The 18,044-nt window shown below is 38.6% G+C and overlaps 1 protein-coding gene across 1 annotated transcript; it reads left to right on the forward strand.

Annotated features, from left to right (window-relative positions):
• Positions 1 to 3,532: 3,532 nt before the first annotated feature.
• LOC139742573 (S-formylglutathione hydrolase-like) lies at positions 3,533 to 14,560 on the forward strand. The gene is made up of 11 exons (XM_071653103.1): positions 3,533 to 3,676; positions 4,781 to 4,859; positions 5,430 to 5,518; positions 7,560 to 7,658; positions 8,555 to 8,679; positions 9,608 to 9,672; positions 10,704 to 10,758; positions 11,354 to 11,452; positions 12,328 to 12,393; positions 13,325 to 13,426; positions 14,251 to 14,560. Exons 1-11 carry the CDS (start codon positions 3,583 to 3,585, stop codon positions 14,323 to 14,325), a joined length of 948 nt encoding a protein of 315 aa, XP_071509204.1. The 5' UTR covers positions 3,533 to 3,582; the 3' UTR covers positions 14,326 to 14,560.
• Positions 14,561 to 18,044: the final 3,484 nt, after the last annotated feature.

The following is an 18,044-nucleotide window of genomic DNA, read 5'->3' on the forward strand; positions in this document are numbered from 1 at the left end:
AAATCGGTTTTGAAATGGCTGAGATATCAACAAAAAAAAAATGATCCTAATAAAAAGTGGGACCAACAATTAATTAGAATCAATTTGATTTACTTTGTTTTTGGAAATCTCAGTCATTTCGAAACCAAATTTTGTCAAATAAACTTTGAATTTCTCTAAGAATTGTATGCTCTGGAACATTTCATAAAGTAGTTTCTTAGTACCGGTATCTCACAAAACGTTAAAAGCTGAATCCTCAACTCAACCAATAACCATACCATCCCTTTAAAGCTCTTGGTACTTATGGTAGGCACTATGTGGCATATATGCACAACAGACAAAGAACAACATACCAGAGCCAACTTCTAGCAATTGAGCCCCCTGGTCTTGATTCTGCTCGAATTTAAGGAGGTCCTTCTGAACTTGCTTCCACTCCTGCCTGTCCTCAGGCTTCAGACTGGACTGTCCATCTTGACCCCTACGCATCCCAAACAGCTGCCACACCCTCTTGCCATTGGGCGTCGCATTCCCAGCCCCACCAGAGGACGCAGTTGGCATGGCGCCGGATTTCAATTTGCCAGCCTGGTTCTCAGAGCCCTGTATGTCTGTCATGATGGTTCCTGGTCATAAAATATCATTTTCTGTGGTGCAAGAAAGTGAACAAAAAACCATAAAACGTGAATTTTGACCTCTACCATAAAACGTGAATTTTGATCTCTTGTTCACAATTTTTTAATATATCTCTAAAAAGTAACAACCCCTGATATACAGAAAACAGCTAGAAAACTGGACATCATCAAGAGAGTTATTTTCACATTTTCATTGTATGCCTGCTTCAAAATCATCCTTAAAATATTTCTGTTATAAAAATTTTTGAATTCTCATTTGAAGATTACATGCAAAATTTCATTGATCAAAGGCAGTCCCCATGCAACCTGATCTGTGATTTCCTGGCTCACCACATTTTGAAAGTTCCCTCGCATTACCCAGCATCACCCCATTGCTCAGTTGTGACTAGAAACAATTATACAGGTACATGTATATGTAGAACCTAGTAAATATTTGAGGCAATGGCTGTGAAAAAATTTACAGTAATATATATGCGAGGTAGCACAACCCCAAGTATCTCTCTAAAACTAACTGCGACCAGATATAACTGATGTGTACAGTATGACTGTGTACAAGGAGCGCCCCGGGGTTATCTAAAACTGATCTTCTCTTCTGTATGTTCATAGATGTTTGGAAAAAAAAAATGAATAAAAAATGTCAATATGGTCTTTGAGAGTGATTAAATACGACTTACATACCAGATAAACATGCAATCAAAATTAAAAGTATGATAATGGAAAATAATTCTAGCCTCAATCCTCTTTCCCTTCCTCCAGAAAACCACTTGCCCCTTCTCTCACACGGTTTCTAACAGTTACAGGTCTTGGACTTTATCTAAATGTACCCTCAAAGAGTCGAATGTCTTGATCTTCTTCCCAGAGATTGGAGATGTATCATACGCAATTATTATAAGCCACGAAGATCGATATGGAGTTAATTACCGGTAGTGTAAATTTATTTACATTTCAAAAGTAAAAAGTTTTGGTACCTTTTACAAAGTTTCCCTGAAGTTTGTGTTTCGGGTTAAAGTACCTTTCATATAACTAACACTGTGAGACTTACTCGCCCCAAAGTGCTCTCATGTCTTACCTAGTACTGTAAAACGAGGAATGTTCGTGTGCATTTTAATTTCGCGAATTTCGCAAGCGCCAAGATTCGCGAAATTAAAATGCACACGAAAGTTCTTGTCTACACTATATACATGATATAGATCTATGCATTGAACGCCAGTGGCAATTCGCGAAAATTTCATGCCACGAAAAAGGCCATTGGCTCCAATTCACGAAAATTTACTGCCGCGAATATAACATGTTTTACAGTAATCATGTAATAATTATTTCGTATGTTGCATTGTCGCGGTAACCCGTCGAGTCAAACTAATGGCGTTGTGAATCATGCACTCGAGACCAAATCCTCCGTTCAAAAACGAGCTGTTATTTTGCAAGAGTCACTACTGCAGTTCTCATCTAAATTGACGTTCTACTTCTAGTAATCAAACATGAGTTATAATGCTCCCTAAGCATCACACTGACTCAGTAGAATATCCAGAAATTTGAATCATGGTTTCACTCCGTGAAATGCATCTCAACAGGAACTCCATTTTATCTTCAACTTAAATTTACTTGGGCTTACCTACCTGGCCCTGGCTGGGTGTAGAGACGTAACTGTTAAAGTATCTGCTCTTATCAATCTCACACCTCACTCGAATTTGCTACTCTTGTCTCTGGATGCAACAAATTAGCTACCATGCATGCACTTGCCAAATGTGCTGTGCACTGATACTACTACTACAATGTACGTGATTCCTGAGTAGCTGGACGAGCATCGCTCCATGATCGGACACTGATGCTGATGTGGGATTCCCCGGCCGCCGCCCGTTCGGCAGCTGTGCACAGCAGCTGTGGCGTGGTGGCGTAGTAGGTCGTGTAGGTCAGATCGGATGATCAATGCAAGGCAGCATAAAAGCTTCCCTAATTTCTTTAGAAGAAGTGAGAATACAATAAAGAGTGATAACACTTACGGTACAATTTTGTATCTGCAGAGGAAGAGTGTGCGTGTGCGGGGATCTTTGGAGTGACTATGTACAGTGCAGTGAAACGTCGTTTTTTAGTGATGATATGTTCACGACCCAAAATACACCTTTTGTAATGACGTACGAACGAACGTGCCCGTTGGCATGGCGTGGATAAGTAGGTGCGCGCACCGCTCATGAGTCCGTCTCAGGTGTTCATCTCTCATCGGACATCGCTTTGTTTACATTTCCGATCGGTCGCTAATTTTCGTTTCTGCATGCATATAAAAGGAGGTCTGTCCTCCAATATAACTCCACGCCATGATACATACAATAACATGAGAGACGTAAAAACAGTGTCAGTCCAACCTCCAAAAGAAACGAAGGGTTACAAAATGTGATACACCAAAGAGTGCGATTGGATGCATTTTAGGGCATCACATGATCTCCATCCCGGAGGCGTTTTTTTTTTTTAAGACGGCATAGATTGGGGGATGGCGCGTATTAAACCTATGGGAAAAACGCTGGGTTAGGGTTTATGGTTAGGGTTGGGGTTAGGGTTAGGGTTAGGGTTTGATGGTTAGCTTTATGATTAGGGTACGTTTAAGGGATAGGGTCCCCAATCTGTGCCGTCTAAAAAAAACACGCATCCCGGAAGTGCACTGCTTACCCCTTCGATGCTGACACTGTACCGCTACCGGTAGGTTTAACACGCGCCATGCCCCAATCTGTGCCGTCTTAAAAAAAAAACGCCCACCGGTACCCTTGGCGAGGTCACGCTCCCCACGCGCTAACAGCGCTAGCGCACTGTGAAGGCGTTGTGGCAGCCGAGTGCATTTTACATTACATGCACGTGCATATAAACTACACAGTGTAGCATCGTCTCGCTCGAGCTCGTAGACGTTTAGGCGTGACTTCCCGGGGACGCTCCAGGTACGGTACGGCAATAAAGCATAAAGTGCAGTTCGGTACTGGTCCGATCAATGTTCAGGACAGGTCTACCTTTCTTGAAGAAGGTTCCTAAGAGACTTCAACTCTTTGAAAGCTGTCCCAGCATCCGATTGTTTGGAATTCGAGGTGAGTTTACACACTAAGCGACTTTGATGTCCAAACCTGGCCTGATTTGAGCAGTCAGGTTCACACTGAAAATTAGATTAAATCAAATGATTAGAGTTTCTACGTGTCCTAAACTTATGGCATTATGCATGATTTTAGCCTGTCATGATAGGATTCTTTTGTTTTAGTTTTAACGTTAGTTAAGCACAACCAACCATGGTCCTGCAAGGAATTAGTGTCTACACTACCTCAAAATTCCAGTCAGCATTCAGTAGATTCACTGCTACTGCTCTAAGCTGGTTGTCTGAAGGGTTGCGAGCTAATTCAGTCTATAAAGTAAATTTAACACATTTTCTTTTTTTTTCTAATAGATCTAGTCTGACTCTGACCTGTCAGTCAGACCAGTAGCAGTAGCACTAGCAGGGACGGATCCAGGAATTCCGTAAAGAGGGGGCGTGTTTACAAAATTAAAGGGGAATGCACGTACCCCTCCCCCATTTTTTCTTTTTATTTCTTTTGTTCAAACAAAAAATAAAGAAGGGGGGCTTGCGCCCGGTGCGGTCCTCCCGGATCCGCCGCTGAGTAGGGACAGTTTTTCAATTTTTTTCCTGGTCCATTCCTGAACCCTGAAAAAGTTAATGGTCTGACAGTTGGTCAAGGACCGCGTCGACCAGTGGCATTGCAGTGTGCAGCGTTGCTGTTGTCTGATGGGTATAATGCTAATGAATTATTATAGACCGAAAGTTGAAAGATCAGTCTGTATCTTGTTGTCTGGTATATGTTCCAAGGAGACTGCGTCTGGCTTCACATCCCCTCCTATGGAGGAGAGCCGTAAAAGTAAAAAAAAAAATTATATAAGACTCCTCCGGACAGACAGATTTTTCTGTCTAGAACCAATGAATACCTGCTGTTGCTGACGAAAATTCAGTCTGTATCTTGTTGTCTGGGATATGATTTTACATTTCCATGACTTATTATATAAAATTGTGATTCCACACACAGTTCAGGATTTGTTAATAATTTGTTTTTTCACTTAATCAGACATGACAACTTTCAGTGTACCGGTATCAATGTGATTCAGTGGGCATGATTTAATGATTTTGTTATTTGTTTTTATCCACTCAGGATTCAAGATGACTGCCCTCACAGAAGTGTCTTGCAACAAGTCCTTCAATGGCCTTCAAAAGGTCTTCTCGCATGAAAGGTGCGGAATTACATTGCAGAGTCTTGCCTAGCTAGCTCACAATGCCGAAAAAAGAAGACTTTTTTCCCCAGCTGATGTAATAACAGATTGATGTGAATGTAGGACCCGTCAATGTAGTGTTGGTATAATACAATTTGAGTTGTCAATTTTTTGCAAACCTTTTGCTTATTTTGTGCAGATTTAATTGATTTTAATGTAACCGGTTTTTAATCTTAGGAATTTTCCTAAAAATTATGCAATTAATTAAATTCAGAGGTTCTGAAGTAAGGACAAGATAATAATTTCTTCAGCAAAATTTTCCAAGGACATGATTGGTTAAAAAAAGCTAGGTTTTAAACAAACAAACAAATGAACTATGTATGCTATAATGTACCAGTGGTAGTTATGAATTAGAATCACCAGCATGCAGTCAACCAATTAACTGATAATTTTGTTTTGATTTGTGATTAATAATATTTACGTGCTGTGTATCATGATTTTGTGTCAGGTAAGCCATGCTATCAGTTTTTACTGACGTTGTATGTGTTGAGGATATTTGTTTTGTTTTGTTTTGCTTTATTATTTGCTTAGCTCGGAGTGCAAGTGTAAGATGACTTTCTCAGTCTACTTACCCAGTCAGTCTGAAAGTGGAACCTGCCCAACACTCATTTATCTGTCTGGTAAGTGGCATGATTAGTTCATGTACTTTAAAGGAAACCAAAACCCAAATATTAAATGTGGATTGAGTGAAAGCTAGAATATCATTAGAACACATCATTGAAGGTTTGACGAAAATCAATATTGATTCAAAGTTTTCACTTTTCTAGCATAATGAAAGAGCACTTGACTTACCGCTTTCAGAAAGCAGGGGTAATAATATTACCCTTAACATATCTGCCAGTAACAAGTTGATGGAATGTGTGTTTTTCATGAAAATTGACATTTTGAGGAATTCTTCTTATATTTTCTTTATATTGTCATCTATAATGATGTCATGGAAGTGTAGTGGTCTCCTTATCCAGCACTGATGGGAAAGAAACTTTTAAAAATTAATAATTTACAAATCGATTGTCCGATTTCCCTCAATATTTCACTGATGTGTTGTACTGATATTGCTGCTTCACCCAATCCATATTTATATTGTGGCTGTGGCTGCTTTCAAATGTTTCAATCAGAAGCAGAGTAACAGTGAAAGTGTCATATTGAGACCCATAACAGTCGACTAAATGACTCGGGAAGTGGAGGGCTGTGATGTATTTGATGTGAATTGTATTCAAATGCATAGCTGCTCAGAGAATGTGGATTCCAATAGAGTCTAGATGCACCCATCCAGCAAACGTAATCCTCGTGTAAACATTTTAAGTCTCTTCACAAACAATGGAGTAATCCGTTATACAAGGAGCAAAGTCATCAGTAGCTCAACAGGCACAGAGTCCCACAACACATGGGTCACATTTGGGCCTTGTCTTATGAAGAGTTATAATTGATTATAAAAATAGTTGATTTCTATCAAAAGTCTATGGCAGCCTGCGTGGTAAGGAAATTCATAATAGATTACATCTTTTGATGAAACGGGGCCCTGAACTATCACAAAAAAATGCAATAAGTCAATGAAATGAAAAGAAAAAGATGTCAGGTGAGAATACTGGATAGAAAATATGCAATCCATCTGTCTGAATTTAGAATGAATTCTAGAATGAAAGAAATGTAGAAAGAGCATCACTGTTAAATGATGTTATTATCTGGACACTGTAGGGAGGGTTTTTCCTTGTTTCTGAAAGCTATAATATACTCCAGATTCTGGATAATAAATGCTACTGAAGGAGATTCTGATTATGTTATGTGACAAAAAGCCAGTATGTGTATTCTACTTTGGATGGATTATCAACCTTTCATCTTACAGTGAGGGGCTGGGCCGAGCCGTGGCCGAGCCGCAGCCGAGCCCAGCCTCAATTGCGGGGCTGAGCCCCGCAATTTTGTCCGTTTACACTGCCGGGCTCGGCCGCGCTTTTAATTCAAACCTTTCAATATTTTGTCGTAGTGGCGCTCTGCTTGTAAACAAACGCAATTTGGTAAAGTCTGGTTTTCAGACCCTTTGCCAACTGGATTTCGTGGCGACGAAGTCGCCGTTCGGGCAAAGGCCTTTGCAGAAGGAAAAATCCTTAGGAGGACAAAGCCACCTTAAACTATACTAGTTTTCGACGTTGAGGGGGTTAATATCCTAAATAGCGAAAAAGGTACAGGCAGAGGGTCTGGAAGCCAGACTAAAATTGGCCGCGCATTTGGCCCAGTTTGTGTTTACACTGAGAAAAGGCCGGGCTCGGCTGCGGCCAAGCCGCGGCCAAGACCATCTTCAGAGCGTGGCCAAATGCGCGTCCAATCTTGGCCGCGCATTTGGCTTTTTGTGCATTTACACTGAAATGAAGGAGGGCTCGGCCGCAGCCGAGCCGCGGCCCAGCCCCGCACTGCAAACGGGGTCTTACTTATTCATTCTTGTTTTCATTGTAGAAATAGTATTGATAATTCTAATTATTATGTTGTATGATGATGAAATATAATTAAAAAGTAATAAGATAATGATATTGTAATATTGCAATAATTATTGTAATGATAATGAATATACACATAAATGCAGAAATGGTATTGATAATGATATTGACATTTAGTAGTTGTTGATTATTGGTATGTTATTATATTGTGTTTCTGCTCTTCTTCTGGTAGGCCTGACATGTACTGACCAGAACGTGACCACCAAGGGGGGCTTCCAGCGGCTGGCAGCCCAGTATGGCATGATTGTAGTCTGCCCCGACACGAGCCCACGTAAGTTGTCATGGAAACACAGGAACTCTTTAAATTGTCACGATGATTGACTCTTATAAGTGATGACCTCCAATTTCTGTTTTTGACATGGTATGCAGAAATATTGTTTTGTTATATTTTTGTCTTAATTTGGAGTCAGTGAGTCTGAATTCAAGTGTGAGGATATCACATTCAGCTCTTAAAAACCAAGTTTCCTGCAAGCGCTGCGGGTATGAATGAAAACTTGTTAGTGAAACCTCAACCAATGAATTTCTTCTGAAGCAATGAAACTTGTTGTGTTATTAATTTTTAGAGGTCAATTCATGCATTAAATCCATCCTGTAGTTGAAACATATAGCAGTCATGTTTTCACATTTGCATGCAAAACGGTGAGAGTATTACAGATGGGGCAGTATCAACTGGATTTGGTTCCTCTGTAGCGCGATGATGTGGCTCAGTCGATCCCGTGTGTGCCTCTCAATCCAAATGACCTGAGTTCAATTCCAGAGTCCAGCTGAGCAATGTTGTGGGAAATCATACCGTCCCCTCTAGTATAAGGCAATACACTGTGTCCCTCAGAAGGGACATTAAATTGAGGTCCCGTGGACAAAAATTGGTCACAGCTCATGCATGTTATAGCTCCCACTTCATTAATTCATTCATCACAAAGAGCAGGGTGCTACCTACTCACACAAGAAAATGGGCAGCTGATGCCAACCCCTCGTGGTTTGCCCCAGGTAACTGGCAATAGTCAGCAAATTGGTTCAACCAGGCACATTGTACCATATGGAGAAGAAGGTTCCTTTTAAGACATAATTGTTTGTATATTATATTTTGTTTTTATTATTTATTTATTCATTCATTTGTTTATTTATTTATTTATTTATTTGTTTGTTTGTTTGTTTGTTTGTCTGTAGGTGGATGTGGCATCGAAGGAGAAGATGATTCCTATGACTTTGGGTCTGGGGCGGGATTCTACGTGGATGCCACAGAGGAAAAGTGGAAGAAAAACTATCGCATGTATTCCTACGTCACCAAGGAGGTAAGCAGTTTTTGTGACCTGTGGGTTATTTTGCTTTAGCTTTCAGGAGGTTTTTCCCCACCAATTTGTCATTGATTTTGTTTGTATTTGTTTTTGGTGAAATGACATTCATTGCTCAAAATAGGAGGGAAAAAAGCTCTGTATTCTATGCTGAAAATGTGAATTTTCACAATCCTTGAAAGCATGCATATCAATATAATATCTCACTGAATGCCCAGCACCACATATATATATTCTGAAATTTAAGTACAGTTGTCCTCTTTTGTCCTCTGTGAAATAGACATTCTCAGAGCTATTGCAAAGAACCCGTTTCCCTGATCATATCTATGGGTGTATTCAAGCGCTCTAAAGTGAACCAAAGCAAACTGAACCAAAGCATACCATACTGAAATGTGCCAGATTTGGAGCGTTCAAGTGCTCTGTTGAGAAGGTGTACCTTGTGAGTTATTTTTAGAGGGGGGTCACACAGTTTGTAGCAAGAGGGTCATTCACCTGGCGCGCTGAAACTACTTACAGATGTGCTTAAATAAAGAGAATGAACTCTTTGCATTATGATGTATATGCATGTTATGTGCATTCTTCACATGTAAACTTTTGGTACGCTTTTAATATCCTTTTGGAGCACATCAGGAAGTAGTCCACTTTTGGCTTGATACAGTAGGGTATGGTACATGTAAGGAGTGTTCGAATGCTCCTTTGGCATGGGCATGGTATGGTACAGTTCGCTTTACAAGAGTGCTCAAATGCAGTGTATGACTCATTGTCATGACTTTGGTGACTTCAATCAAAGTGTGCTGTGTGTTCTAAATTTGCTTTGCTGTTGAATCATTCTGTATGTTTTTTTCTAAATTTACTTTCTGTTCTACATGTAGCTTTTGTAAAACTATATTCTACATACATTTTTCTGTTTGGTTTTATTTTCCTTCAGCTGTTTGACCTCATCGTCCAAAACTTTCCTGTGAACCCTGAGAAAGTGGCAATAACTGGACACAGGTAAGAATTTTAAAAAGAGAAGATATGAATGCCAATATGCTATGCAATCAGGAAGTGTAGCTAGGCTCATGCAGTCTACTGGTCTATGCAAAGCTAAATGCCTGTTTTGCGAGAAAGGAAATATCATTACTAAAGTGCCTTCACTTTTGCCTCTTTTCTGGGGAAAAAAACACATCAACTTAACAAAATAAAGAACAGTAAAGTATTCAGTAAAGAAGATAAATCAGGGGCCCATTGCATAAATGTTACAATTATGGTAACTTTGCAATCCAATGGTAACTTCCATGGAATTCTTGATTTTGATTGGCTGGTGAGTATTGTTACAATGGAAGTTACCATTGGATGGCAAAGTTACCATAATTGTAACTTTTATGCAATGGGCCCCAGAAACATACACTAGGGCAAGTCTGTTTGTGAACATATATGCTCAGGTGGTGAGTGTTCCTTATTAGAGTTCTGTTGAAAGTATGTCACCATTTTACCTTTGGAAAATATAATCCCTGTGTCCTGAGTCAGTGCTCACTATCCAGTTCGTTTGTGATAATGAAACTAGATCTAGTGATTTAAAATGCTGGCTATTACACTGCAATTTTGCCTTCATAAGTTCCATTTGTTTGCTGGGGATTCCTTTTGGAAAATGTTTGAATGATATGATAAAAATCATCTGTGACTTCTTTCATGAAGGAAACTGTCACAAAGAGATCAAGTGTATAAAATGAAGAAATTAAAGGCAAACAAAATTGCAGGCAATATGCCATTGAAGAAAACAACTGTTTTCCATATTTAAGGTAAAAATTAATATCTTTAAGGGTCATGTACTAGTACATGTACTTGTGGTCAAAAGCATTTCGTACGACATGTAAAGCATGCAAACTAGAGGTAAGTACACAATTTCATGGATCCTGTGTAGAGTGAAGTTATATACTCTTTGAACTGTTTCCAGAGCAAACTGAGAATCTGACATAAGAAATGCTGCACTCCACCAACAAGTCTGTTAGTCATTTTCCCCACCATTTTGTTTTCCACCCCAGCATGGGGGGACACGGAGCCCTCATCATCGCCCTGAAGAATCCAGACAAGTTCAAGGTTTGGTGCTTTGTGATATTTTGATGGGGTTGCTCTACCATTACTCCTTTTTTTTGGGGGGGGGGGGGAGGCAGAGAAGACCATCTGCTGGCAGCAGTGCATATTGTGTCTGCATCCTTGATATGCTTGTCCAAGTATTGCAGAATATTAGAAAAGCTGTGTTTATTACATTTTTGTTAGGATTCTAATATATCTATACAGCACAATTTGATTTACAGTAAGACAGTGATGAATATACACTTATCTGGCAAGTACAATTTTTGTTGAATTCTCTGTATTTAATTTTTTTTTCTCAGTATCATAATATAATACTGAAAAAAAATGTATATTATACATTGTTGGTATTTTTGTGTTCATTTCATATACAGTCCTCATTCTGATGATTCCTCATTATATTGTAATAAAAAGTTACTAATAAAGGTCATGAAGCTGGCAAAGCTATATTGTACTCCTGTAGGTGTTAATTTGTAGTGTTGCCCCATCATGGATATGTTGGAAAGTTTCTTACAGTACACATCTCAGGTCAGTATAGATGGATTTTTAACTGTCTTATTGTATACACTTTCTCATTTGTCTGTTGTTGTTTTTTTTTCAGTCTGTTTCTGCCTTTGCTCCTATCTGCAACCCCATCAACTGCCCGTGGGGACAGAAGGCCTTTAATGGATATCTGGGACCTGATGAAAATACATGGAAAGTGAGTAGTAAAGACTACAATGATGACTTATCCAGCATATCTTTAGTGCCAAGAATTACATGTTGAAAACTCATGGACATCATTTGTAAGATCTCTTTGCAATCATTGCAGTCTGCCATGTCATTTCACAAGTGCTGATTTAATCCCGAACTGAGCTGAATGATGTTATCCAGTTTCGGATCCAAAGGGGGCGCACCGGGTGCACGCCCCCTCTTTGTTTTTGGTTAAAACAGAAGAAATAAAAAGAAAAAAATTGGGGGGTTGCGGTTGCGTGCACCCCCCTTTACATTTGGCAAAGACGTCTCCCCTTAACAGAATACGTGGATCAGCCCTGTTAACTGGTGGTATGCCTAGTCAAGTCTTTTTTGGTTTCGTTCATCAATTTTGTTTGTATATTTGATTGCATAATCGACCTTTTGGGCCGAAGACCGAAGACTTCTAGAAATTGATAGTATTTAGTGAAAATCTTTGTTTAAATGATAATGAAAAAGCACACTTTGTTTGAATATAGGTTAAATGCAGTGTGGGTGTGTATGAAATGTAGGAGTGCTCAAGATTTGGGGTATTATGTGGAAATTTGATCCAATTGCAAACAAATATGACTATATTCTGAGCACATATTTTCATTGGATGTACATGTGAGTGGACAGTGCACTCGCTTTATAACAAACATGGTAATAACAAAATTTTGAACAGAACAAAATATCATTTAGGGTCTAAACTTATCATCTACGTAGATATCTTTATACACTTTACTTGTTAGGATATAACAAAAATTTTGATATAATGAAAGAAAACTGCTGGTCTCAAGGACTTTGCTGTAGCAGGAGTTGCCTGTACCTTCATGATATTTCTTTCTTTCTTTTCTTTTGCAGGAATATGATGCATGTGAGTTGGTGAAGGCCTATGATGGAGCTCCGAGGGAAATCCTCATCGATCAAGTGAGTGAAGATTACCTCAAGAAATTGTTGAATTGTACTGTGACTTAATTAGCAATTCATAGCTCTGCACCGGAACCTTGTTACAACTAGGTCAGATAAAGCAAGATATGTAATATAACAAGGTAATTTCGTGGGGCCCTTTCCTTTTTTCTTTTTTTTTTATTCCTGATATAACAAGAGCCAATTCCAGTGGTCTCAAACTGCACATTGAGACAAGGTTCCCACCTACATCTTGTTCAAAATAACTTATGACATAACTTTTAAAAGGATCTTAGTATACAGGACTGCTGTATACACCCTACTCTCAAAGGGCTTGTGCCAGAATTTTGACTGTTGAAAATTTGTACGTTACATTATTTTGATAATTTATGAATGACAGTTATCCGTGTGCAATAATATTTTTTGCTCATGATTGTAGAAGGAAGGTAATATTTGTACATTAACACACTCTTTTTCCCCTGACAGTTCCCCAACCTCTGCTCAGAAATGGAGAAATGGTCTTAACCTTTGCATATTGCACTTCAAATAGATAGTAAAATGCTATGTTTATATTATCAATGTACAATGAAGTTAAAATGTGCATTCAAAAGCCTGTATTCTCTGTCTTATATACTGTATATGCCGAATATTTTGCGACACTTTTATTTTTGCAGATTTCGCGAGTCGGGTGCTATTCCTGAAATTAAAGACACAAAAAAATATTGACTCTGATCACGCTATGAATGTGACGTATGCGTATACATGTACATTTCTCCTTTCCGTACAGGACTCCACGATCGCAAATTTAGCCAATCACGAAATCATCGGGAAGTTCTGATTTGCGAAAATTTAGACTCGCTAAATATATGGTGTATACAGTATTATACATCGGTACTACACAACAATTAACTGTTTGCCACTGTATCTCAACCTTGTTATTAACCATACCCAGGGCCAAGCGGATAATTTCTACACCCAAAAGCAGCTCCTGCCAGAGAACTTTGTGGATGCATGTCGAGTCAGCCGGACAGCCTGCATCATGAATCTGAGAGAGGTCAGTATTTGATTTCTAATTATTTGTGAGAGGTCAGTATCTGTTTTATAATTATTTGTGAGATGTCAGTATTTGTTATATAATTATTTGTGATTTCACCTTTTCATCTCTTTCTAATCATCAGCCATGCAAGCAGTGTCCCTGCCTCTCAAAGAAACCTCGTTGCTGTAGAGTTGTTGTTTTATTTTGAAGTATGGTGGTGTATAGGGGACTGAAAAAAATTTGTTGAAAACTGCAAGAGAGTTTATGCCTAACTGGTCATTCAGAGAAACCTATGTGTGTCCACATAGTTCATTTTGTTTTTGTTTTTGTGTGTTAGGGGTTTTTTTTTCCAGCATGCCAATGCAGTGGCAAGCGCAAGTTCTTGTCTGCATGGATTCATAGATGTATAGTAAAACCTTTGAACGCAGGGTACAGCTAAGGCAATTTCTGCAGAAATATGCAATTACCGTGTGGCATGAAATTTTGTGTGTAGCAAAGGGTATTTAATGCGATATGATCCCAATGTTCACCAAAAGCATGCATCCAGTTTAGCTCAAGATTGAAAGGATATATTGATACCTCAGTGGTTGTAGTGCTACATATTTGATAGACGAACACAAATATGTATCAACCATTTAGCTTTGATATGTGCTGGATTTTAGAGATGCAATTGTACAGAAATAATACTGATGCATGCACTCCAAAACTGTACAAGGGATACTGAAAGAAAGCCCATACAGTGCCTTCAGTATGAATAACTCTGTGTTGTATCTGACCTCATTGTAATGGTGGTACGGTATATAGAATATTAATTTCTTCACTTGACGTTTCTCCCACCACAGGGCTACGACCACAGCTACTACTTCATCGCAACGTTTATGGAGGACCACTTCAAATTCCACAGCCAGCACCTCTGAAAATCGTCTGCAGGTCACTCAGCAGTGATGGTGGATCTCAAGGAAAATTTAAGATCAAGTCGCTACTAAATTCACATCTAATCGTGTCGTGAAGAAATTCTGCCCTGGCCTCTCAAGACTGTAATGAACCAATCCCCCCTGGCTCCATCAACAAGCTTGATCTTTTCCCGTTCAGTATTTCAGGGAGCAGTCCTTCCACAATTTTCAACTCTGATTTAGCTTTTGTGTCTTTTTGTGTGTGTGTTACTAATCATCAAACATATATTTTGTGTTTGTATTGCTCACAAATGAGCTAGTGATCAATAATATTTTTATCTTTTTTTTTTGTCTATTTTATGAGTGCCTAACTCCTTTTAAACATTGAATATGGCCATATTTCTCTGTTTCTAGGGGGAAAAGGAGAAATTAACACATATGCTGTGAGCCTTTAATTAGACGGCTATTTTACATCTTACATGTATGACTCTAGTCTATCCAAGAACTATCACTGAGTCGGGAAAGAAAAATATGCAAGGAAAATATGCAAGGAAAAGATTCACTCTTTGGAACATGTGACAGCTATTACATGTATTGTGTTCTACTGTCTGGTGATTCTAGGGAGAATTTATTAAGTCTTGCAAACATATTGGTCACAAATTTTGAGAACAATTGGCCTATTTGCACTAATTGTGCTGTTATGTATATACATGCGCACAACTGAGGACATAGTTACACACGCATACGCCGACAACCTCACCGCCTAATACGGTATAGGCTGTTATTTTTGCGAGGGTTTAATTTTTGCGAATTTTGCAAATCACAGTTAGATCGCGAATTTAACAACACGCGAAATGCCTCCATGCGCTTCGTTGATAGAGCATTAACGGTAAGTGTCGGCATCAGTTCGCGAAAACAACATCTCGCGAAAATGTCTGCAACCTTGTTATTTGCGAAAATATCTGTACGCGAAAATAACAGCGTATACAGTACACACATCATTATGAACTTGTTCCATTGGATGGTAGGCATCCAATTTAAAGTGTGACTTGACACAAGTTACACGTACAGTATTCGAGGCCTCAAGGACATTCACTGTGTATTTCAGTGATACTTCTGTTGTATATCACTATCCTTTCCAAATACTGTAAAAGTGGAAATTTTCGCGGTGTTCAAATTTTTGCGCATTTCGCGCAACCAGAAACTAGCACGCGAATATTTTTGCTTGCCATATTGCCTGTGCGTGATGTCTTGATTCCGCGGAATTAAAAACACGCTAAACTCTACCGACCCGGCCAAGCACGAAAAATTAGTCACGCGAAAATATCCACTTTTACAGTATTAGTTTTGTGATGGAATTAATTTGTAGTATATAATAGTCCTTTACTTCTTGTGTAAAGGATAAAATTCAAGTTCATTCAGGTTTATTCGGGATCATGATGATTGTTTATTTTAACTAAGGGCTCAAACAATCAATCTTGATTTCCCTGCAGATCAGCAGCTATCAAAAATGAACTCTGTCAAAAATGAGAAAAAATGCACATGCTTGTTGCAGGAATACAGATTTGTTTATAACTTTGTAGTGCATTTTAAGTCCAGACGTATTATAGGATTCTATGAAGACTTTTACAATTTGAGAGTGGCTGGTTGTCCTGCTCTATATCTTGTTTGTGAAAAGACGAAAATAATGGGAGAAAATTGTTTGTGGGTGTTAAGAAGTTGTGTCATAATTGGAAGGAGATGGGTGCTCCAAAGAGTGGACCATCTTCTGTGAAGTTGTTTAACAACTGAATATCAATTTTGATATGTTTTTGTGTATCATTGTGCCATCACATTATTTTTATGAGAATAAAATGAGACGATTCAATCCAGTGCAGTAGTGAACTTTACAATTTTGTGTTGCATTCTTGAACGTCATGAAATGAGAAAAAGCTGAAGAGGAGTGGGGACAGACCCTCTTTATAAAGTGGTCTGATATACAAAACCCTCTTATAACAAAGTGATTGTTGCTGGTCCCAATTCTTTATATTTCTTTGTTTTTGTACCCCTGTCTAGTAAGAGACTTGATAAAACAAGGTACTGTATCTCATGGTTCTTTGGCACTCCATATAACTAGATTTCTCTAGTTTTCTAATCTTAATACAATGTACATGTACATTACTGTATTCCACCACACAGCATTACTGTTTAATATCCTTAGCATCATATTATGGATTGCTGTTATTACTTGACAGTAATTACTTTTGAAGAGGAAGGGGTTGTAGTTGTTATCTTTCAAATCATTCATGTTTTTAAGACTACATTTTTATTCAAACACCAATGGGAGAGTTGTGCCTTTGTATGTGAAATTTGTTGTTGCTATACAAGGGACAAGCTGCTTGGGACTGCTGAAATTCACCCATTACATTGTGTATCCTGTAGCAGGAATAAAAACATAAGGATATGAAATGAATTGGATGTGCAAAATTACCTTGCTATACCAGCTAATGACTGTCCAACCTTGTCGTAACATGATACCTGTAGTTTTATTAACAGTCAACTGCACAAAATCAGACATCAAAAAACAAAGAAGAGGAATCTAAATGGTATTATAATACATCACCTTTATTAAAAAATACATGTTATCCAAAATCACACGGAACAGACATATTCATATGGGCCCTATATATATATATATATAAAACACATGTACAACATAAGTCAGCCAAGTTCTGAGACATGGAAAGAATAATTCAAAATTGCCTACACAAGTTTAGACTTTTGAAATTAAATGTAGAAATTGCTGGGCAGTAACACAAATCATCAACTTGACATCAACAATGAGGTCTGAGTGATGAAAACTGCTTCAAACAAATAGAAATATATGGGTTAGTCAAATACCAGCCAGCAATTGTAAAAACCCGATCAAACAAAAGTAGACTTCCTACAGTATTCTGGGATGTTATCCCATGGTTAGGACATTCTGGGCTGTTCTCCCATGGGACAACATTCTGGGATGTTCTCCCATGGGTAGAACATTCTGAAATGTTCTCCCATATGTACATATTTTTGGATGTTCTCCCATGTGTAGAACATTCTGGGATATTCTTCCATGAGTAGAACACTCCACGATGTTTTCCCATGGGTAGAACATACTGGGATGTTCCCCCATGCGAGAAAAGTTTTTTGGGTACATGTACAGACAAATGGCAAACGATACCAAACAATGGAAGAATGATACATGTATTCTTAGAGTGCAACTAATGGAATAAGGTTTATTTTCCACATAAACCTTTAAAAAAGAGAGCATCAAGTAAGTTGCAATGCATTCAGAATTGTGATTTAGGGAAGCAGCATCTAATGTGATGGAGTACACACTGCAATGATGTGCAAAACCTGTGCTTTGCATGCTGGGACAATGGCCACCATGGAAAACACAAGATCATCAGGGTATGAGCCTTGGTCAACCTTGCTTGACCCTAACCCAAAGGGACTAGAGAAAATCCTACAACTTACACAATATAATTAACGTGTTTATGTCCATCTCGGGTAGGATTTTTCCTTTGACGTAGCCTATTTTTTGACTTGTGCAAGGTCGACTTAGGTGAGACTGACTGTTATTTTCAAGTGTTTTTTTAATAACCCACATCATATAACAGATGATGAATGTTGTTGGAAAATACACAGAATGTTCTTCCCTCAGGAATTCAGATGCTATTTTGGGGGAGGTTTTTAAGTCCCTCAGTGGCATTTCAAACCCTTCA

This window comes from Diadema antillarum, unplaced genomic scaffold, assembly GCF_040938485.1.
Source record: "Diadema antillarum isolate AM-2024a unplaced genomic scaffold, OU_Dant_1.0 seq00001005_RagTag, whole genome shotgun sequence".
Taxonomy (NCBI): Eukaryota; Metazoa; Echinodermata; class Echinoidea; order Diadematoida; family Diadematidae; genus Diadema; species Diadema antillarum.

What these genes read in the sequence shown, in the direction of transcription:
- LOC139742573 (XM_071653103.1), top strand. Translation starts at nt 3,583, where the DNA reads ATGTTCAGGACAGGTCTACCTTTCTTGAAGAAGGTTCCTAAGAGACTT. An exon ending in CCGATTGTTTGGAATTCGAG is followed by an intron (nt 3,677 to 4,780) that starts GTGAGTTTACAC and finishes TTATCCACTCAG; the next exon opens with GATTCAAGATGACTGCCCTC. An exon ending in GCATCATGAATCTGAGAGAG is followed by an intron (nt 13,427 to 14,250) that starts GTCAGTATTTGA and finishes CTCCCACCACAG; the next exon opens with GGCTACGACCACAGCTACTA.